Below are 23,261 nucleotides of genomic sequence, written 5' to 3' on the forward strand. Positions count from 1 at the left end.
GACGCAGACATTTCCCAACAGCACAGCAGTAATGACTTTGTGAACAACTTTACTTCCAAGATCAATACTATTAGAGATAAAATTCTAACCATGAGGTTGTCAGATACAGTATCGCATCAGACAGTGTACTATAGATTCCCTGAGGAACAATTCCACTCATTCTCTGCTATTGGACAGGAAGAATTGTATAAACTTGTTAAATCACCTAAACCAACAACATGTATGTTAGATCATATACCATCTAAGCTACTAAATGAGGTGATTCCAGAAGTCATAGATCCTCTTCTGAATATCATTAATTCATCATTGTCATTAGGATATGTCCTAAACAACTTCAAATTGGCTGTTAAGCCTCTCATTAAAAACCACAAATTGATCCTGGAGAATTAGTTAATTACAGACCGATCTCAAATTTCCCTTTTTCTGTCAAAGATACTAGAAAAATAGTCTCTTCCTAACTATGTTCTTTCTTAGAGAAAAATGGTATCTGTGAGGATTTACAGTCAGGATTTAGACCATATCATAGTACATAGACTGCTCTCATCAGAGTTACAAATGACCTGCTCTTATCATCCGATCATGGTTGTATCTCTCTATTAGTGCTACTGGATCTTAGTGCTGCGTTTGACACTATCGACCACAACATTCTTTTGAATAGACTAGAAAATTATATTGGTATTAGTGGAATTGAATTGTCATGGTTCAAATCATACTTATCTGACCATCATCAATTCGTAGCAGTGAATGAAGAAATATCATATCGTTCACAAGTGCACTATGGAGTACCACAAGGCTCAGTACTAGGACCGTTGCTTTTCACACTTTACATGCTACCCTTGGGAGATATAATCAGGAAACATGATGTTAGCTTTCACTGTTATGCTAATGATACTCAGCTCTATATTTCTTTGCGGCCCGATGAAACATACCAATTCATAAAACTAACAGAATGCATAGCTGATATAAAAAAACTGGATGACTAGTAATTACCTACTGCTAAATTATGAAAAAAACAGAGGTGTTAATTATTGGACCAAAATCCTCTGCATGTAATAATCTAGAACACCGCCTAACACTTGATGGCTGTGCTGTCAATTCTTCATCAGTTAGGAACCTAGGTGTGCTATTTGATAGCAAACTTTGCTTTGAAAGTCATATTTCTAGCATTTGTTAAACCACATTTTTCCATCTTAAAAATATATCAAATTACGACCTATGCTCTCAATGTCAAATGCAGAAATTATAATTCATGCATTCATGACCTCAAGGTTAGATTATTGTAATGTTTTATTGGGTGGTTGCTTAATAAACAAACTCCAGCTGGTTCAAAATGCAGCAGCTAGAGTTCTTACAAGAACCAGGAAGTATACCATATTAGCCTGGTTCTGTCAACACCGAACACTGAACACTGGCTCCCTATTAAACATTGTATACATTTTATAATCTTGCTAATTACTTATAAAGCCCTGAATGGTTAAACTCTTGAGTGAGCTCTTATCGCATTATAGTCCTTTACGTCCGCTGCAATCTCAAAACACTGGCCATCTGATAATACCATGAATATCAAAATCAACTGCGGGCGGCAGATCCTTTTCCTATTTGTTCGGGAGACAGACACACTCTGTCAGTTTAAATCTAGATTAAAGACCCATCTCTTTAACCTGGCCTACACATAACACACGATCACTTTTCTATAATTCAAATCCGTTAAAGGGGTCATATGATGCGATTTCAAGTTTTCCTTTCTCTTTGGAGTGTTACAAGCTGTTCGTGAATAGATAAGATCCCTGAAGTTGCAAAGACTAAAGTCTCAAAACCAAAGAGATATTCTTTATCAAAGTTAAGACTCTGCCACGCCCCCCTAAAACGGCTCGTTCTAACACGCCCCCACATATCTACCTCACTATGTGGAAATATTTGCATAATGCCGCCCAAATGTGCACGCAAAGAAAGAAGGCGTGGTTTCAGTAACCGCAGTTAGTGATTAATTAGGTCAACCAGAACCGGGAACACTTCCCATAATACCCAATGTACTTGTTACATCATAAGGAGAATGGCATCCACTAATATTAGTCTGTTTTATTCTTATTCTGAGGTCACCGTAGCCACCAGATCCAGTCTGTATCCAGCCCAGATGGTGGACCAGCACCTAGAGACGACCTTTACCACCCTGAATGTCAGTGGAGACCATGTCAACTAGACAAACCCTAGAGACAGATCCCCTGTGAAGACCTCGTCGGCACAAGACCACGACAACCAGACAAGTCCTCTGCTCAATCTGACACGTGTTACAGCCTGGAATTATACCACACCATGCTGGTTTTGTCTGACCAGAGGAGAACTGGCCCCATGAGCCTGATTTCTCCCAAGGTTTTTTTTCTCCATTTTTGTCACCGATTGAGTTTTGGTTCCTTGCCACTGTCGCCTTTGGCTTGCTTAGTTGGGGACACAATTTCTGGCAACATTGTTGACTTGACTGCACTGAACTGACTGAAATGAGCTGGATGATGACATCACTGAATCAACAATGAACTAACTTTAACTGGCAAACTGACTGTTTTCATGCTCTTGCATTATCAGCACACGTTTTTCCTGTTTAACGCTGTAAAGCTGCTTTGACACAATCTGGTATATCGTTACATCGTGTACTAAGACCGACGGAAAATGAAAAGTTGTGATTTTCTAGACCGATATGGCTAGGAACTATACTCTCATTCCGGTGTAATAATCAAGGAACTTTGCTGCCGTACCATGGGTGCAGCAGGCGCAATGATATTACGCAGCGCCTGAAAATAGGCTTATTGGAAGTTACCTAGCTTGGACAATTTTCAGGCGCTGCGTAATATCATTGCGCCTGCTGCACCCATGGTACGGCAGCAAAGTTCCTTGATTATTACACCGGAATGAGAGTATAGTTCCTAGCCATATCGGCCTAGAAAATCACAACTTCTCATTTTCCGTCGGTCTTAGTACACGATGTAACTACAGAAGAGTCAAGTTTTAAATAGGAAAAATATAGAAACTCTTTGGTCATTTTTGAGCTAGATGCTAACGGTCTAATCAGATTCAATGATCTATGCTAAGCAGCAGCTAAAAGTGCTACCGCCAGACCCGGAGATCGGCTGAATGGATTCGAAAACGGTAAAACTCAACTGTTTAACTCTAGGGGAGTTGGAAAATGAGCCTATTTTCAAAAATAGTGGAGTGTTCCTTTAAGTGAGTCAGACAGATGTGAGGGGATAAAGTGGCTTTAGTATATAGGGCGGTTGTCTGTCTAGATGCTGCCCTGAAAGGTAAGCTGGTGTTTTGGGGTAAGTGCCAAAGTAAACCGAACGATTGAGCTCATTAGTGTACCTTTCATCCCTGGATCATCTCCAGAGTGTCAGTTTGCAGACGACAGAGTGTCAGGTGAAGTTGAGGAGGGAGACTTTGTTACTATTTAATGGGTGTCATCTATCAGAGGCTCTGATGCATGGCACAGACCATGGAGAAACTGGGAGATTGAGAACAACATACCATCAGAAAAAGTGAATGTAGTATATTTTGATTGAGAGCTATCTTTTTATAAACACACACATATTGACATCACAAGTCTTGTTCTTTGCTTAATTTTTAAGGATTTCATGGAATTCATGGTTAAGTTTGTGACATTGTTGAGATCTCTAGAGGAGATTTCTTAAGGAAATAATCTGAGAAGCAGGAGCAAAGTTTCCACACGCTCTCTGTTTAATCTAATTGCTGTCTAGGAGAAGTAGTTGAGATATTAAAGAGATCTTAAGGGATTTAAAATCGCTGATATAGTTTGATTTTCTGCGCCACCTGAGAAAGATAAAATCGAACATTTTCTGTCTTTGTGCTCTTTTCTGCGTTTGGTTTTAAGCAAACTCAGCAAACCATGCTGTGTAGTTTGTGTTAGTGCATTTGCGCAGCAGATCTCAATTACACACAGAGGCACTCAAACGCACAAACACAGGCATCTGTGCATACAGTACATGTGCATAAAATGGCCTTTCAACACAGCCATATGCAGGTTTTTCTGATATACAAATCCAGGTCTCTCACTCAGACACTAAACTGCAAAATCAGTGCAAATAATAAAACACTTGTATATGTTTATTACTGTATATATGGTAAATCTATTTTGCTCCAAACAGAAAATACCATAGTTATGCCATTGTTTCTCATTTGAATTTTTAAGGTTTTATTTCTATTCTCATCTTTAATTTATTTTGTTGCGATGACCTGTGCATATTTTAGTGGTTATTAAAGAACAATAAATACAGACCACATATATTACATTGATGAATAAAGGTTACAATTTAAAATAATAATAAACTTCACTTTATATTTCTGCTATCAGTTATATTAAACAGTAAATGAGTGTGTGTGTGTGTGTGTGTGTATACAGCACACACACACACACAAATACTTTCACTCAGAAATTGTTAAATTTCACAAATAATTACAAAGAAACAGCAAAGCAACACCTTAACCAGGGGCGTAGCCATCATTTCAGAAGTGAGGGGGACAGAAATGTTATATATATATATAAATATAAATAAATAAATAAACAAAAAATAAAATGACCTGTAACACAGTGTTTGCGTCCCCCGCGTAATCTACGCCCCTGACCTTAACATGACATTTTTTAAGTCTTTTTTTATTTCAAAAACATTTTTTATACAGTGTAGGCTATTGCCTAAACGTTAACAAAGCAACCTGACGTTATAAAAATTAAAACATGGTTTAGATTAGCCAAGATTTAGATTTAGATTTTGTTTTTATACATGAGGGAGGGGGGGATATATTTTGATAAAATATGGTGATGATTACCTGTGCATATTTTATAAATTAGTTCAGAGGAGTATGATGTGATGTGAGGTCGCTTGTTATCGTGAGTTTTGATGATGCGTGAAAAGTATGACTAATGCTGAACGAATGTCGGAAACTAGGCGTATTTTTATTTGTCATAAACTATAATGTAGCTATGTATGTATGTATTGCCAAGTACACTTTTAGTGAACGTTAAAAGTGCAAAGCAAGACCATCACCGTTTGGTGTCGCTTGAGTCGCCAACCAGTGACACAACTCAGTCTGGAAAGTAGATCCATGAGATTGTTGTAAACGTGCTTAAATAAGAATAATAAATAGGCTGAATTGGGAAAAGAGGGCAACACACAACCTGGGGCAGAGATTAGTACGAGTCGTGCAGCCGCGATAACCGCTTCATAATGTTTCTCTCCAGTCTCCACGCTCTCCTGAATGTGTGCCTGCGTTCAAACGAGTTTATTGCTCCGAGCGGCAGCAGGATTTTGCTGGAATGACCGAGATTGTTCCAGTGTTTTGATAATTTACCGATAACTATTATGCGGTTATTTATTATTAAAAACAAACCCAGTTTAATTCCTTCTGAACATCGAGCTGCTGCAGGTCAGACCTCGAGTCGCGGAACTGGACGGAAATGACGTGATGACGCAAGACGTCTCAGGAAGAGCACGACACGGTCTTCCCACAATGCAACACGACACGTTATTTCACAAACAATTGCTTTTTATTCATTATATTTGATTATACTGGTTCGGTCGACATATGGATAACAGTCTTTAGTGATATTGCTAATGTTTAGCGGAGTTTAAAATGCGATAAGGAACGTTTGTCTTACCGTCGTTCTGAAGCGGGCTGTCGTTGGTCTGGCAGCTCCTGGTTTGAGCAGAACATCAGTACACTCATGTTTTTCCTCAGATCGTATAAATCTTTCGCCTTTTACTAAAGATTTCCGTGGGGAAGAACACAATGAGTATAAGGTAATTTTTTGATGCCCTGCCGATTGGCGGGGCTTCCTTTACTGGTTAAAATCAGATGAAATGCTTCGGAAATTGAATTAATTTAGAATCTAACATACATAAAATCAGGGGCGGAGTCAGGGGCTGGCAGTGGCCGCTACTGACCTAAGCTTGACCATCACATTCAAAACTGCGGTTTTTGCATTTTGCAAGAAATACATTCATTAAGGCGCGGAAGCGCCGTATCTCATGACCACATCAAACTGGGGACTTTTCAGGCGCGTAATGATATTTCAGCTTCGCCTCAGCGCCAGGCGCAAGTCAAACGAGCGCGGAAATGAAGGAACATGTGCCAAATGAGCTTCAGTAGAACAACAGTGAGATGTTGTTAGGCTGTATGTCAGTAAAACAAACGTTCCTGTCCTGACAGCTGTTGTTGCTCATGGCGCACACTCTTCAACTTTACGCGAATATAAGGCGCTTCATCATAAATCATACATAAAGCTAACAAGAAACTATGAACGTACAATGTAGTTCTGTCGTCAGTTAAGCCATGAAATTACCAAAAAGGCGATTAGTGCATTCATGTAGCCTATGTAGCCTCACATTAAAGAACGTCTCTCAAATGCATGTAGGCTACTAAAATATTGTGCAATTCGAGATCACAATATAAGGCGCAAGCTATTTTTTATTTTTTTTTACAAACGAAAATGAAACCATTTAAATGCATAAAATAACTCATTTTACATTCTGGCATTTATGTGATGTTGACTTCCGGCCTTTTTTATTTTTTATTAGCCAGTTCTTATCACTATCTGCATGTCTCATCGATGAGTATGCAATGATGGAGAACAAGCTTTTGGGGCTTTTGAGAACCAGAACCAAGCTGGCTGAGCAATAAAGCTATAGTGAGCCCCTTTATTAAAATACCAGGAGGTGGGGAATAATACACAAATTGTTATATTCACTCAGCATTACTTGATGTAATTCACAAATATCTCTATTACAATTTAGTAGAAATTAATTGTGTTCAGTTGTGTTTTAGGCACTAAAACAGCCCAATACTTTTATAGTCAATCACATTTTTATACTGAAATAATGAAGATTTCTGTGCCACAGCAGACTGGTTGCTGGCCCCTCCCTGGCCACCCCTATAAAAACATCCTGGCTCCGCCACTGTATATCATATTTATGGTAATTAATATTAAAACTATAACATTGCTTTCTTACACAACAATGAACGAAAATTGGATGAATGTTAAACAATTTAACACTTTTAGGTGGATGTTACCATGTCCCTTAACTTTTGAAATGATTATGAAATATTGCAGATGTTTCTTGACTTTTTTTCTCCCTTGTACTAAATTAAAACTTTCAAACAAAACATCTGTTTAGCTGTCTTGGGAAAACATGTAAATATTATTTTGATTAAGAAAACCTATAAATCGATTACCTAGGATTCAGTATCACTTTCCATCCTGTTAGTCTTTAATATCCATTTAACTGTCAGATCCTTAACAAAATGGCAAGTTATCCTCCTGGAAGCTACATTATTTTATCAAGAAACAAACATTATTAACTGCACACTCACATAAAGTTACAAGCCATAAAACAGAATACATCCTAACATTGGTTTTGCAAGTTTTTTTTTTTTTTTAATCAATCTAGTTTCTGGTGGCTGGTTGCATAAACTGCTTAGACTAGACTAGTCTTTTCTTCAAGAAACTCATAACTTTTTAAATCCTCTTTTTTGGCAATGTAGCTGTAAACACGTAAAGAACATTGGCAAGTAGAAAACAGTAGCCCACTATTACTTACAGCTACATATGGCATAAAAAGGGACCCTCATAGAGAGGCCAGTGAGGACAACAGAAACAGCAGCGGTTGCATAAACCTGCTTAGACTATACAGTCTTAAAAAGTTAGTCATCTAATTTATTTTCAAGAATGGTCATAAACTTTTTAAAGTCAGTTACAAAAAGGTAGATTGGCCTAATGTGAATCCAAAAAGTAAAGACTGATTACTTTTGGCTAACTGCTAACTGATTTACCTTGGCTAACTGCTAGTTGGTCAAATTAGTTTGTAAGACTTATAGTGTCTATGTTTGTGCAACCGGCCCCAGAGAGTGAGTGGAAAGGTCGGTGCAACGGTCGGTCTCTCACACACACACACACACACACACACACACACACACACACACACAAAGTTTTGCCTGCAGCACCGAATGAAAGATTCAGCCGGCGTACGGACTCCTGCTGGCAAACTGCAGGTGGGGGTTGGTGAGCGTCTGCTCCATGCCTTTGTGTTTCCACCCCTGTGGTTTTTAAAGCTTAATGTATTCTTTGTCTGATCCTGAATGTCTTAGCGCCGCTTTGAAGTTTGACACTTTTAAAGAATCTTTTGCTTAATGACTATATTTACATACCACTAGAAAAACGCCTGCTGCGAGAAGTGTTTAAAAGATACAAAAGCTACGGCCGTGTTTACATGCGCTGTTCTTAACGCAGCGTTCTCCGCATCTTTCGGAATCTTTAATTATCGCACATGCGCACTCTTCCAACACCTGTTAGAACGCCACGTATGCACAGTCAGAGGCCATTGTGTGCTGAACTGTGTTCTACAAAGTTCCTGAGAGGCAAGAAAACAGCGTTCGCGTTTAAATTACGGCTAAGAACGCTGCTTTCTGCAAAACCCAAGAATAAACCGTTTTTTCAAGGCATAGTTCACCCAAAAATGACAATTCTGGTTTTAACTGGTGTTTCTCCAAAACTGTATGACATTACTGTTTCTTCTGTTGAACATTAAACAATACTTTTTATTTTATTATACTTTTTTTTTTTTGTCCATACAAAGTCAGTGGACTCGGGTCATGTTTAGTTTCCGTCATTTTTCAAAATATCTTCTATGTTCACAAAAGAAAGTAAGTCAGGTTCTTTGTAAATTCTTTTATTCCCACATTCTAGTTTTATTCTTTAACTTTTAAATGTCTTACCTTTATTATATATATTTTCAGGAGTGGTTGTAAAAAGCATTTCATTGTGTGAAGACCACAAGTGTGTGTCGAACTTTTCATTACCTGATGGGACACACTTATGCAAGTGTTTACACAGGTTTATTTTAATTTGAAATACTTTGCATTTTAAAATCAACTTCTAAATGTCTGTTCAGTAGTCCCTATAACATGACAATTTTAATTTGTGGTGCTTCTAATTAAATGATAAAAAGCAGTTGCAAATGTTGTACAAAATAAATATCACCACAACTCATCTTTGCACCAATAAAAGTAAAAACGCTGTTTTTCTACCAAATTATTTGTAATATCTAATTATTATATTAATATTTAACTTGCATTGGAAAGGTTTCCGTGACCTCTCGCGAGATCTCGGCAAAAAGTCTCACGATTTATTTCCAGAACATGATGCATGATGGGATACACTTAGCCTTGAATAGCGCTCTGGAGCGGTATTCGAGATAGTGTGGATTTAGTATCCATTAAGGGCACTGCACTTTGGCATTTTGAAGACATGGGACAGACTTGCACACTTACTTCCTGTCGCACGCACACGCTCTCAAGTGGCCAAGACTGCAAGTGTGGGTATTTGGACAAGGGGTATCTCTTTAAAAGCATGTATACATGGTCAGTTGTTACACATTGCTTCATCATGTATAAAGTGGTGGAGTCTTTTTTGTAGTGGCAGAGTCCTTATTATATAAGGTTGTGGGTGTGTGCTTTTTTTTAATCGCATGTGCATGTTACAGCATATCGCCTTGCTCTTCCCGGTCTCAAATGTTTCAGACGAGCCTGGGATGCATGCATACATTCATGTGTGTAAATGTGTATTTTTAAGTCTGACCACAGGGCCTCTGCCCATATTGTATTGGTAGGACTATCTGATGTCAGTTTCTCGTCATCTTGTCTCTCCTGGTCTGAAGTAACAAATCAGTTTCTGAATCAGTTTAGCTTTACTGAACCCTGCACTGTGTCATGGCCTCTAAAGCCATTAAACCCATAAGGTCACTGACCAGCATGTGAGCCAAGTCTGATCTTTCCATTACACCGCAGATAGAGATGCCTCTCCCAGTCCTTTTATTCCCCTACCAGTATTGATGTCCTCTCAGAAGAAACAAGAGAGTGTTCAAGAACAGTCAGTGCACTTTAGATGAAATTAAGGACACTGTTTCTGGCCTGCAATACTGCCAGCAGTCTCGCTCCTTACTATCTTCCATCTCTCATCAAACTGTACACTCCATCTCAGCTGTAGCATTCAGCTGCTTCTGGTCACTTCACTCCCTCATCACTCTTCACAAAGAGGTTTGTCCACGGCAAGACTTTTTTCCATCCTGTACATCGGTTGGACGCTTATTGTTGCGGTATAATCTGATCAGTCACAGCATTAAAACCACTGACAGATAAAGTGAATAACACCTGCCAAGGGGTGGGATCTACTGGACAGTAAGTGAACAGTCAGTTGGAAGCAGGACAATAGGGCAAGAGAAAAGTAACACTGACAAAGGCCAAATAGTGATGACTGGGTCAGAGCATCTCCAAAACGGCAAGTCTTGTGGGGTGTTCCCAGTATGCAGTGGTTAGTTCCTACCAAAATGGTGCAAGAAAGCACAACCGGTGAACTGTCATCAGAGTCATGGGCTCCTAAGGCTCATTGATGCACATGGGAAAAGAAAGTTAGTCTTGTCTGGTCTGATCACGCAGAAGAGCTATTGTAGTTCAAACTGCTGAAAAAAGTAAAGTAATGCTGTCCATGATAGAAAGGTGTCAGAATACACAGTGCATCTCTGTTACGGTGTATGGGGCTGCGTGGCTGCAGAACGCCAGAGTGCCCATGATGACCTCTGTCCATCGCTGAAAGCACCTACAATGGCATGCGAGCATCAGAACTGGACCGTGGAGCAATGGTAGAAGGTTACCTGGTCTGATGAATCATGCTCTCTTTTAGATCAGGTGGATGGCTGGGTGCAAGTGCATCATTTACCTGGGGAGGAGATGACAGCATGATGCACTCTGGGAAGAAGGCCTGCCAGTGGAAGCAGTGTTGTGCTCTGGACAATGTTCTGCTGTGAAAACATGAATCCTGGTATTCATGTCTATGTTACTTTGACACGTGTCTGCTACCTAAAGATTGTTGCAGACCACGTACCTTCATGGCAATAGTGTTCTCTGATGGCAGTGGCCCATTTCAGTGCAAAAATTGGTCAGGGATGCTTTGAGGAACATGACAACGAGTTCAAGGTGTTTCATTGGCCTCCAAATTCCCCAGTTCTCAATCTAATTGAGCATCTGTGGGATGTACTGGACCATCAAATCCAATTCATGGAGGCCTCACCTTACAACTTGCCGGACTTAAAGTATCTGCTGCTAATGTCTTGGTGCCAGAAACGACAGGACACATTCAGCGGTCTCGTGGAGTCCATGTCTCGATGCACCAGAGCTGTTTTGGCATCATGAGGGCGACCTACATGATATTAAACAGGTGGTTTTGATGTTGTGTCTATCAATATTATAGCAATGCATGAAGCACAGTTCACACAAAAGACACTTTCAATCCAGCTTTCTGTTGAAAATTTTTTCAGCCTCAAGCTAAACTTTCAATTGTAGGTATTCTTATTGAAATGACTGGAATTCGGAACATGTGACTGCTCCTTTAATGTCCCCATCTACTGGCTTCAAGGGCCACTAAATGATTTAGAGAAGGATCCATCGGGGTGAACTGATTTTTGAGTCACTGAGAAAAATCCAAATCCCCAACATCCTTAACTTATAGGAGACCATGCACCACCACTAACTGCAACTATTTTAACACCCTTTTTTGGTCAAATGTAAAAATCCATAAAGCTCCCAAACTGAATCAAATCATTAACAATGAAGTATAGAATCCTAAATAATGTTTCTTGACTATTGTCTTTCTACTGCTTGAATCATCTGCTTCCTCCATTACATAACCATTGTGTTTTGTGAGTATTCAATAACGTACACTAGGTTTAAACTGTCAGGGTGTCCACGTGGAAAAACACACAATACACAGCACTCTATACATGTGAACAACCTGCCGGGGTCACAGAGGACACTGAAGAGCTGTAAAGTGGGTGTAGACAGTGATAAATATAAAAGCTCAGGGTTACTGCTGTACTTTCCACAATCACACCAAAACATACCTATTTTAAAGAGAGTTGGAGACATTATAATCTGCTGATGTTGTTGCAGGCATAAAATTCTTATGAAACCGAGACATGAACACAGCTGTCCTTTCCATTACAAGCCTAATGGAGTGTATGTGAAGATTGATGAGGCACATAAACCCAGATGGTGAATATACGTACACTTGCGTGACATTGTGACCTCAGACGAAAGGAATGGATGGGATGAAGGAAGTAATAAGTATTAGGACATGGACTGTGATAGAAAATTCGAGAGGAATGTCATATAGAAAAAATGGAGGAAAGAGGACCCATGGGAGAGTGAGAGACATATGCTCATATGGTGCTCAATCAACCTCAGTGGGTAATGCTATGGACCTGCAGCAGAAAAGTGCTGATTCAGGAGAAGGGAGGTGTGGCACTGCAATAGACTGGATTTTTAAACCCAGATGGTGAATATACATACACATGCGTGGCATTGTGACCTCAGACGAAAGGAATGGATGGGATGAGGGAAGTAATAAGTATTAGGACATGGACTGTGATAGAAAATTTGAGAGGAATGTCATATAGAAAAAATGGAGGAAAGAGGACCCATGGGAGAGTGAGAGACATATGCTCATATGGTGCTCAATCAACCTCAGTGGGTAATGCTATGGACCTGCAGCAGAAAAGTGCTGATTCAGGAGAAGGGAGGTGTGGCACTGCAATAGACTGGATTTTTACTGCAGATGAAGCATTTATGTCGTGACTGAGGAAGAAGTTAATGTAGGTATGACAAGAAAGAATAAGGTGAAAATAGGAAAACTTCGTTTTTTAGTGTTACTCCCTAAATGTTTTGTTATTTGTACAATCATGGATTTTAACCCACCTTTTGCTCCCCCAGCCATCACCACTACAGCTGCAGTCTGCCAAGCAGTTAAGCTAGTACTTACGATTCCATACATGGTCAACAATTACGTCTAGAGGGAATATCGCCACCTAGTGGACCATTGTAGTAAGGAACAACACATATTAAGGCAGATCATCTGCTGCAGCAAAGCAAGCTCAGCTGAGACCAACTGCAGTCAATGAGGAAAAAAGTTTAACTCCTTAACATAATTATGGCAATATTTTTGGTATTTTATAAAAACACTTTTGCATTTCCAAGGATGGAAAAGGTATGCACAGGCAGTATCATATGACAACAAGAGTATATAATATTACTGTTTCACTGTACTTTTGATCAAATAAATGGCACCTTGTTGAGCATAAGAGACTTCTTTAAAAAAAAAAGATATATACATTTTTAAAATATCTTACTGCTAAATATCTTAAAAAATGTTTTGGGTGGGAGTTCTACTTAAGCTGGATTGTGAAATCCATAAACATCCCCCAAGTGTGAAAAAAAAAAGAAACGCCCCTTTTCAGGACACTGTATTATAAAGATAATTTTGTAAAATCTAAATTAGCTTTAGTTATTTATTGGAACGGTTTTAAACAATATTTTTCATACTTGTTCTGTGAACCATAAACAATTGTTGCCCTGGAACAGTCCTTAAGACACTTACGGTCACTGTTATAATAACTGGACAACGAAGAGACCTTTCTACTGACTCAGAAAAACACCAGGAGAAAGATGTCCAGCGTTCCTGGCCTGGACTGCAGATGTGGCCAGAGCAATAAACTGCAATGTCTGTAATATAAGATGCCTAAGACAGTGCTACAGGGAGGACAGCTAATCGTCCTTGCAGTGGCAAACCACGAAACCAGTTTCCCCTCAGACGTGTTCAAGAACTTGCAAATGCCTTGGTGAAAGATCGAAGCAAGAATCTGCAAATCTGGTGCAGTCCATGAGGATGAGATCCACTATCATACTTAAAGGGACAGTTCACCGAACAATGAAAATTACCCCATGATTTACTCAGCCCCAAGCCATTCTAGGTGTACATGACTTTCTTCTTTCAGATGAACACATTTGGAGATTAAAAAAAAATGTTCTGGCTCTTCCAAGCTTTATAATGGCAGTGAATGGGATTTTGAAGCAAATTCAAAAATGCATCAATCTATCATAAAACGTGTCCCACACGGCTCCGGGGGGGTTAAAGGCCTTCTGCAGCAATGAGTTTAAGAAAAATATCCATATTTAAAACCTTATAAACCATAACCTCTAGCTTCCGCTAACTGTTGTACACGTGTTCACGAGAGTGGCGTCCAGCGAATGATGCAGGAATAGCGTAAGCTCCAGTGAGAATATGCTAGTCTCTCGAGAACCAAGTTTTGTTTACAGCAAAGGAAAACCAGTCTCCTCTTGGCTTACATCGAAATCCTCCGACATTTTTCTTTTAAGTCGGTTTGTACCTCTAATTTGGATGGATGTACTTTTTTTGAGTTTCAAAATCTTGACCCCCATTCACTTTCATTATAAAGCTTGAAAGAGCCAGGACATTTTTAAATACAACTCTGATTGCATTCGACTGACAGAAGAAAGTCATATACACCTAGGATGGCTTGAGGCGGAGTAAATCATTTTATTTTTAATTTTTGGGTGAACTATCCCTTTGAAACAGCTGGTGGACACAAGATACTCACTGTGACTTTTGACAACGATCACCTTCTTTGTTCTGAAACTCTTTATTCCCTTTCTGTTCATCAAACGCCTGTGAAACTTGTTCAGTTTACGTCTCAGTTGTTGAACTTGTTAAAACATTTACACGTAAAGAAATTTGCTGAAAACATGAGGACATTTTTGCTGAGCTTAGTTTGCTAAAATCATGTCTAAAGCTATTCGACTATTATTTTTAATAACCCACAATGCATGACAATAAGGCAAAGTAGTTTCATAGGCAGAACAATTTATGACATTTGGATGAAAAACACATACAAGACTGTAACGTGCCGCAATTAATAATTAACGATAGATCTTCAGTAAGGTCAATTTCAACATTTGTTGACATTAAGAATCCACCCCTGCAAAAAAAGAAAAAAAAAATTCTACATATGAATATATAAATTATACTGAAGTTCAAGGCAGCATTGATCAGAAGACAAATTGCAAAATGCAAATGCAGCTGAAGAATAAGAGTCAATTTTAATAGTGCTTTAATAAAGTTCAAAAGGCAAAAATAATCAAACTCAATGTTTCAACAAAATACTAAAGAGCTCTACTTACATAACACAGCCTTCATAGAGATGAGAATCAGAGACAGAGCAGTTTGATTGGTAATCACATAAACCAGACAGTAGTTCTGAAGTATTCTTTACTTACCATTAGAAAAGCAAAGCGAAATGTACAGTTTGTAGAATTTGTTAAAGGCTCTCCCCTTTAGACAAAAGACCTGATATCTAAACTAAACCTGAAAGGCACAAACAAGGAGCGTAATGAACTACAAAAAAAAATTTAAATAAAAAAAGCCCCAACACTAGTCCAAGCCATTTCACTGAACAATCTTAGAATGAACATAATATAATAAACCAGCATGTCAATATTTTCAACTGCTGAACATACAGACACAGAACAACACACTGTCATTTCCCAGACTGTATGAGGGCCCACTTAAAAAGCCAGACTAAATACTATAAAACAAAATATGGAGGACAAAATTAAATAAAATAAAGCTCCACAATGCACAGAATCAGGTGTTGAAATCCTCCTCAGCAGAGAACAGGCTGAAAGGAGCATTTCTATCATTAAGAGCACAGTTCGGTTTCATCCCTCGAAATTCAACACTGCCTGAGCTTCAGGAATAAATACGAACTACTAGAAGTGTAAAATAAGCCTGATAGCAAGTATGAAGGGTGGCCTGACAGAGCACTTAATTGACACCTAACGCAATAATTGCACACAAACACACGCAGGACGACGCAAGCTCTGTGATGCACTGCCCAAAAACATGCATCATACTGACAGAGCAGATCTTTAGCCAGAGTACAGTTAGAAAAGTCCATGACAGACGTACAAACACGTTAACAATTTAGTGAGATCGACAACGTTACACTTAACTTGCCTGTTTTCATTGGTATCTCTGCTGTTGAACATACAAAGTTCTAAAAACATAGCAAATATGAAAGGAATTTATTGGAACACAGTTCTTGGTTGCTTGTTTTAGTGTTTGTATAAGGTGGCAAATGGTGATGAAATAGTCCTCGTGTTGGATGATTCGCTTTACACAGGATTCATACGGCTGACCTAGCTACGGAAATCACCAACAAACACACACAGTTGCAGTAAAAAGGCCGTCTCAACACACCAGTCAACTTAAGTTAGCGCCAGGCGCTAAAATTGGCTCCCTGCGCCTAAAATATTTTCATACATCTGAGGGGGCAAGAATATTGCTCTAAAAGAGAAGTTACGGACTCCTGTGAAACTCTACAGGTAAAAGAGCCATCTTAAAAGGAGGGGGAAATAGAAAGAAACAAATCTCTTGGATGGCACGTTATTTTTGTGCCGATATCGCTCAAACAGCACAGTAGCACTGGGACGTTACTCTTCAGCCCCCAAATTGGGAATCTCCTGAAATGTACAGTTTCAGGTCATGATGTGTCTTGCCTTAAGAGTGGACAGTTTTGGGTTTTGTTCACCATTTACCACTCTGCATCTCCAATGGCTTTGGAGAACACGTAATCCCGCCCGTTCAGATTCATTATCCCATCTTTCAGGTGAAATTTCCATTTGTTCTTACTTCTGTGAATCTAAAGCAAAAGATAATGTCTGAATTTAATTTCATGGACCATTCATTTAATAAAATAAATAAATAATAATAATAAAAAAAGATTTATTAATCTTAGTTCATGTTAATTTCAACATTTACTAATGCATGATTAAAATCAAAAGTTGTGCTTGTTAACATTAGTTAATGCACAGTCAATTAACATGAACCAACAATGAACAACTATATTTTCATTAACTAACATTAACAAAGATTATTAAATACTGTAATAAATGTATTGTTCATTGATGTTAATACATTAACCAATTCAGGGTTTCTGCAGGATTTTTAAGCTCAAATTTAAGACCTTTTTAAGACCTGCACAAATAAAATTAATACCATATGAGCGGGGTAGGGCAATGTCTATAGTGCCATATTAATCTGTAAAGTTACTGTAAAAAGCATAACTTACAAGTTTTCACGAAAACAAAAAGTTTTATAAAATGATAAACTTTACATTTCAGCCTTTAAACCATTTTTAAGAAAACGTATTAATTGACGTAAAAGTCAAAAGTATTAATTATTATATTAATTTAAACAATTATCATCAATAAATTATTATACCAATTAAATGAATTAGGGGTGTGAAATATTGACAAAAAAATTCTCTCTCTATAATTTTCGGGGATTTTATCGATAATGATAATTAGACAATATTTTGCCGAGTGTGTTATTGTGCTGATACCTCATCTCTAATTGTGCCGACAGCGGACTCCTGAATGTTTTGATATTCTTCATATTCTGTGTGGTCAGTTCACAGCGGTGATACAAATTAATTATTTCCAACAGGTTTTATGGGCATTTTTATCTTTAAGCCATTTTTTCTAAAAGGGTGCACCATCTTTTGAGTCAAATTCTTGCATTTGGGCTGTTACCAAGCAAATGAAATCAGTATCAACAAAATTTATCTTTGCAATGCAGAGGAAACACAGAAGCTGCATTAGAAGTGGCATTTAGATGCATTAGTGGCATGTAGATACACACGGTTTAATGCAGCTCAGAGGGACATAGAATACTTTAACCTGCAGATACAAATGCATAAATAATGTTTTGATATTTTAAACATAAAACATTAAAAACTGATGTTTGAAATTATTTTAAAAAATGAAAAGGTACCTTAAATGTGAAATTAAAACCGCCAGTAGGTGGCAGCAAGTCACTGTTAAGTGAGTCACTGCGATTGAACAGAATAATTTAAACAGTTGATTAATTCAGGAACAAAACACCCTTATGTTGCTCAGGAGACACAAAACAGCGCTGTGGCTGTTTGGAATGATTTTTGTTGGAGAAATAGAGCAAACTCTTGTATAAAATCAATATCACATTTGTAATCATGCTGAATTTTGGAGAAAAAAACGGCACTCTTCGTGTGATATTAACTATATGAAATGATATATATACATTTTCTGCCCCATATCTATAATTCTAAATGCATTTTAATAGACTGATTCATGTAGTGAAAGAACGCACTATAAATGCGCACGCGCACTAGTCTAACCTACTAGACTTCATCAAGTAATGTATGCGCGCACTCTGTAGGTGTTTTGTTTGCTTTTCACGATATACTCGATAATATCAAATCGCACATCGTTAAAACAACAATTACGATATTATCGCAGACCATGCAAATCGCACACCCCTATTCGATTTTTATAATGCATTGTCTTCTTATCGATCCACCAGTTCACATTTAAAGCTCTGCATGTTTGCAGGGTAAAAACATGGCTCGATTTTTGCATTTGTCTGAACTCTGAACAAAACAACAGTTTTATTGAAAATGCTCATTCATTCTCTGACAGCAGGTGGAGCGTTTGGTAGAAATACAACTGTTTCCCCGGTAACACTGTGTACACAAAGCAGTGCAGCACCGAACTTTGAACTCGCAGCGCTCGTGTTTATTTCATGAAATCATAGACTTTAAGTTTAATCGTCACATTCAGCCATATCGCAATTCTAGTCTTTCCGTCCCCAAATTTAAGACCGCTTGAAATCATAATTAAAGACTCTCTTGTACAACTTAAGACTTTTTAAGGCCTTAAATTTGATAACTAAATTTAAGACTTTTTAAAGACTTTAAGACCCGCGGAAACCCTGCTAATTGAACCTTATTGTAAAGCGTTACCAAAAGATTTTTGCATTAGATTTCTAAGCATTTAATATGTCAGTGACAATACCATCATAATACCATTTTTATAGATCTGTGATTTTTTATTTTTTTTTGTATTTCTTAAAGTTCTAATTAATTTTCCCAATGTCAAATTTCACTTGTAAAATCACGTTAAACAGAACTGCATTTAAATATTTTGCATTCAATTTTTAGTTATGTAGTATGTCAAACTAAATTATCAAATAAACTGCATTATGATAGTTGCATGAATATATTGCATGGAAAAAAATGTAACTATCATAATACTGTTTATTTATTTGTATTGGTTATTAAAAGAAATGTACTTTTCTCTAAGCAAATGTCCAATTCCACTTGTAAAAACATGTTAAAACACATTTGCATTCAATTTCTAGGTATGAAAACTGCATAAAAATGCAACAATATGCAGAAAAAGGAGGGTTAGGTATCTTGTTACGACAGACTGTCTTATTCTTTAGTATAGTTTAGTTTATCCATATCTTTCATATTGCAATATAGTAGGGCTGGACAATAATTCAATATCAATATGTATCGCAATATAATTTTTTTCAATAACGGTGACATGATTTTTTTAAACACATTTTTATTTGATCCAAAGTACAGCAAAAACAGTACAATTTTGAAATATGTAATATGAAATTAATACTTTTATTTAGCAAGGATGCTTTAAATTGATCAAAATTTATGATAAATACATTTATAATGTTACAAACAATTTCTATTTTAGACAAATGCTGTTCTTCTGAACTTTCTATTCATCAAAGAAACCTGAAACAATTCTACACTGTTTTCAACATAAAAAATGTTTTTTGAGCAAAAGAATCTGAATATTAGAGTGATTTCTAAAGGATCATGTGACTGGAGTATTGATGCTAAAAATTGAGCTTTGAAAATCACAGGAATAAATAGCATTTTAAAATATTTTCAAATAGAAAACAGTTATTTTAAATGGTAAAAAAAATATTACTGTTTTTGCTGTATTCTGGATCAAATAAATGCAGGCTTGGTAAGCAGAAGAGAATTCTTTAAAAAAACTAAAAATCTTATTGTTCAAAAACTTTTGACTGGTAGTGTATGCTAGCCAATAGTTTGAAGTTAAAAATATTAATAATAAGGTGAGTCTGAGATGTTTATTTGACAGTGATTTCACATTTCTTGTTTGTATGAAGGCTAAATACAAATAAAAGGTGAACATTTATTCATTTGTGCTGTTTTTTTTCTCAAATATTATATAGTTTTATAGGAGGAGGTTTCATAGACTTGGCAAATTCATTTTTCATAAATTTGTAGGTACACACATCTGTTGTGGGTGTTCTTGGCAGTTTTTATGAGGCTTTTTAAAATAGTGTTCATATCGATATCGGAATTATATTGTATCGACCGAAATTAAGAAGTATATCGTGATATAAATTTTGGCCATATCGCCCAGCCCTACAATATAGTTTAGGCAAGAATCTTCCTTACTATTAAAAACTATTTAAATAAGCCCATATGGCTTTTCTGCCTTTCCCTGCACTGTATATAGACTATTTTGTTGCTTTTTATTGTATATATTTTATATCGTGCAAATAAACTAAAGAGTAAATATTAAATTAGCAATAAATAAGTCGTATTATAATAAAGAGAGCTCTTTCTCTATGCAAAGTCAAATTTCACTTGTAAAATAACGTTAAATAAGTGAAATTATTTTTGCATTAAATTTCTAGGTAAGTAATATGCCATTGACTATCATAATATTGTCTATCATATATTTGCATAACATTTATGTATAAAACTGTGGAAATCTACCGACATTCTATGTGGGCCCAGTTATGATCCATTAATAAAAAAAGAAAAAAAGAAAAAAAAAGAAGAGACCCATTCCTATTTATTTTTGCAGCCTTTATTAATGGTTTTAAAATTTCAATTCAGAAGAAGCAAAACTGACTGCATGTAAACTAAAAAAAAAAAATAATAATGAGGTAACAGAAGTTACCTACAAACACTCACCTTGTCATACTGGCAAACCACCACGTTCTCAGTGTCGAACAGCTCCTGATCTTCCTCATCACTGACATCATCACCACTGTTTAACGGCTCCTGAAATAAAAGTTTTAAAGACTTAAAGGTGACATCTGAATCAGGTTTTAAGTGCTATAATCAGGTCCCCAGTGCATCTATCAACCAAGGAAACGTGAAAAAGTTTAACCCAGTAACTTTGTTTTGGTAAGCCTTTTTCTGCAAGCGTCTGAAAAAACGAGTGCGTCTGATTTCGCTCCCCTAGTGACGTTGCAAAGGGATCTCATTATAATATTACCGCCCCTTAATCTGTAAGTTTCCACCCACGGCACCATCATTGTGTTTTCGCAAGCGACAACGGTGTACCAGTTCTAAGGCCATGGCGAAAGTTTGAGCAAAACATGCTAACTGTTTTGTCTTTGGCTGCACAGACGAGCACAGAACACTGTTTAGAGTCCCAGCCTCAGAGGAGACAAGAGAGTGGAGACAGAAGCCAAACCAGACTGGCTTCTGTCCAGCACCAGCATAGTTTCAGTATCATTTATACATTATACTTTTATGTGTTGAATTAGTTTTTATTTTAATATACTCCATTTGTCTTTTTTCATACATCATGTTTTTGATGGGTTTTAGTTAACGATAACACCCTCCAGAACGTACCTCCTCCACTTGGCCATCCTCTCCACCGTCTTTCTCTTTGTCTTCATCCTCATCCTCATCATACTCGTCCTCCTCTTCATCCTCCTCTGAGGACGTGTCTCCTGCACCATCCACCTGGAGCACCATGGGAGGTTGCTGCGAGGCCTGTTGCTGCTGTGGCTGTTGTTGCAGTGCCTGTGCTTGAGTCTGTACATGCACAGCTCCCTGTTCCGGCTGCACAGTCATCGCTGTTGCCTGCATGACCTAAAGACACGCAACTTCTCTCAATACACACACATTTATCAAGATCACCTCAGAGACGTGTACTTTATGCTTGAGGTCAGAGGTTGTGCTGACCTGAGTGTTCTGCTGTACTTTATTTCCTGTGAGGACAATCTGCTGCGGCTGGATGATGACTCCGGTCTGCTGGGAAAGGCCTCCCTGAAGTGGAGTCAACACCTACATGAAGAGAGAGACACATTTACTGCACACTTGCTCTAATACACAGATCAATGTGACTCTTCACCAGACTTTGAAAAGCAACTGTAATTTTAACAGTGAAAGACCATGTAAAAATTCTACAATCTACAATGAATTTACATTAACATAATTCCCTGTGACACTTCAAATTTGATGATTTTTCCATTTAAAAGGTTTATTCTATGTAGGCATGGGCCGATTACCGGTTTCAAGGTATACCGCGATTTGAAAATTTCACTGTTTCAAAACCACTAATATTTTCCGTTATACCGTTCCTGCGGTTTGCGCTGTTTTTCATGTCTCAAAGACTGAAAGTGTAGGAATCCCTCAGGTTGAGTGCAGTGTAGAGAGTAACACGACCCTCCTCTTGTTGGTGCGAGCGAGCGGTCAGTCACGTGTGTGTAGGACGGCCGAACTTAAGGAGCTTCCCCTGGAACTTACGCGATCGGCAACCGGCCGTTTTTTGTCTTATTGCAGCTTGTCTCTGTTCTGGACTTGCACAAACTGCGTTGCAATGCAATCATTTTCCAAAATGTAATTTATGCGAAAATATGAAGTCTGTAAACGTTCGTTAACACAGGCCAGAGATGCTGAAGACGGACGCACAGAGAAAAATACTGTAGCAGACAGATCACTCACTGTTCATGATGCACAAACTATTGGAAGACAATCTTCAATATTGATTTGGGGGTTTATATGAATGTGTTTCTGAGGGGAACTGACTGTCTTCAGAAAAGTTTACATGCCCCACATATCTGCATCACTATGTGGGAAGATTTGCATAACGCCGCCCAAATGTTCACGCAAACCAAGGCGGCGCAACTTTTATTCTCGCTGTAGTATTGTTGTTGCCGCCGCCATGTCGTGAAGGCGCTGTGTGATTCGTTGTGAAAGCGAAATTACTTTGTTTGGTCTTCCAAAAGAGGACGATATCGCTTCGTCATGCCTAGAGCTGATCTGTGCTGGTAGCTGAGGAAATACTTTAACTTTGCGCTGTGGATCGCCGGATCGGCTTTCACCGTGGACGACGTGGAGTCCAGCCCGGGGTCGGCCCTGGTTGCCGCAGGCATCACAATATGGTAAGGGGCGTAACATTTCCGTCACACGCTTGAGGAATTTGGCCAATCAAATTTTTTTTTTTTTTTACCCAGTCATTTAAAAATAACACATTTTGGAGCTGTAACGAAAATACCGTGAAACCGTGATCTTTTTGCTTAAAGTTATCATACCGTCAAAATCTCATTCCGGCCCATGCCTAATTCCATGTTAAAGGGGTCATATGATGCGATTTCAATTTTTCATTTCTCTTTGGAGTGTTACAAGCTCTTGGTGCATAAAGAAGATCTGTAAAGTTACAAAGACTAAAGTCTCAAG

General features: G+C 37.9%; 1 protein-coding gene and 1 long non-coding RNA gene across 3 annotated transcripts in view; one reads left to right on the forward strand and one right to left on the reverse strand.

The window, feature by feature from the left end:
* The first annotated feature begins 5,668 nt into the window (after window positions 1–5,668).
* LOC107658178 (uncharacterized) lies at window positions 5,669–14,512 on the forward strand. Its single transcript, XR_001630761.1, has 3 exons — window positions 5,669–5,797; window positions 10,096–10,099; window positions 14,500–14,512. It is a non-coding gene; the product is annotated as an uncharacterized LOC107658178 (long non-coding RNA).
* Window positions 14,513–14,989: 477 nt separating this feature from the next.
* Window positions 14,990–23,261, reverse strand: part of LOC107658177 (transcription initiation factor IIA subunit 1-like) — a 16,139-nt gene continuing 7,867 nt past the window's right edge. For both annotated transcript variants that reach the window (XM_016446639.1, XM_016446638.1), the window contains exons 7-10: window positions 21,765–21,866; window positions 21,429–21,671; window positions 20,760–20,849; window positions 14,990–16,607 (exon numbers count right to left, since the gene is read on the reverse strand). In XM_016446639.1, coding sequence (XP_016302125.1) covers window positions 16,500–16,607; window positions 20,760–20,849; window positions 21,429–21,671; window positions 21,765–21,866 — 543 coding nt within the window. In that variant the 3' untranslated portion in view covers window positions 14,990–16,499. The remainder of the gene's footprint in view (window positions 16,608–20,759; window positions 20,850–21,428; window positions 21,672–21,764; window positions 21,867–23,261) is intronic.

The sequence above is a fragment of the Sinocyclocheilus anshuiensis genome, unplaced genomic scaffold (genome assembly GCF_001515605.1).
Source record: "Sinocyclocheilus anshuiensis isolate Anshui unplaced genomic scaffold, SAMN03320099.WGS_v1.1 scaffold279, whole genome shotgun sequence".
Taxonomy (NCBI): Eukaryota; Metazoa; Chordata; class Actinopteri; order Cypriniformes; family Cyprinidae; genus Sinocyclocheilus; species Sinocyclocheilus anshuiensis.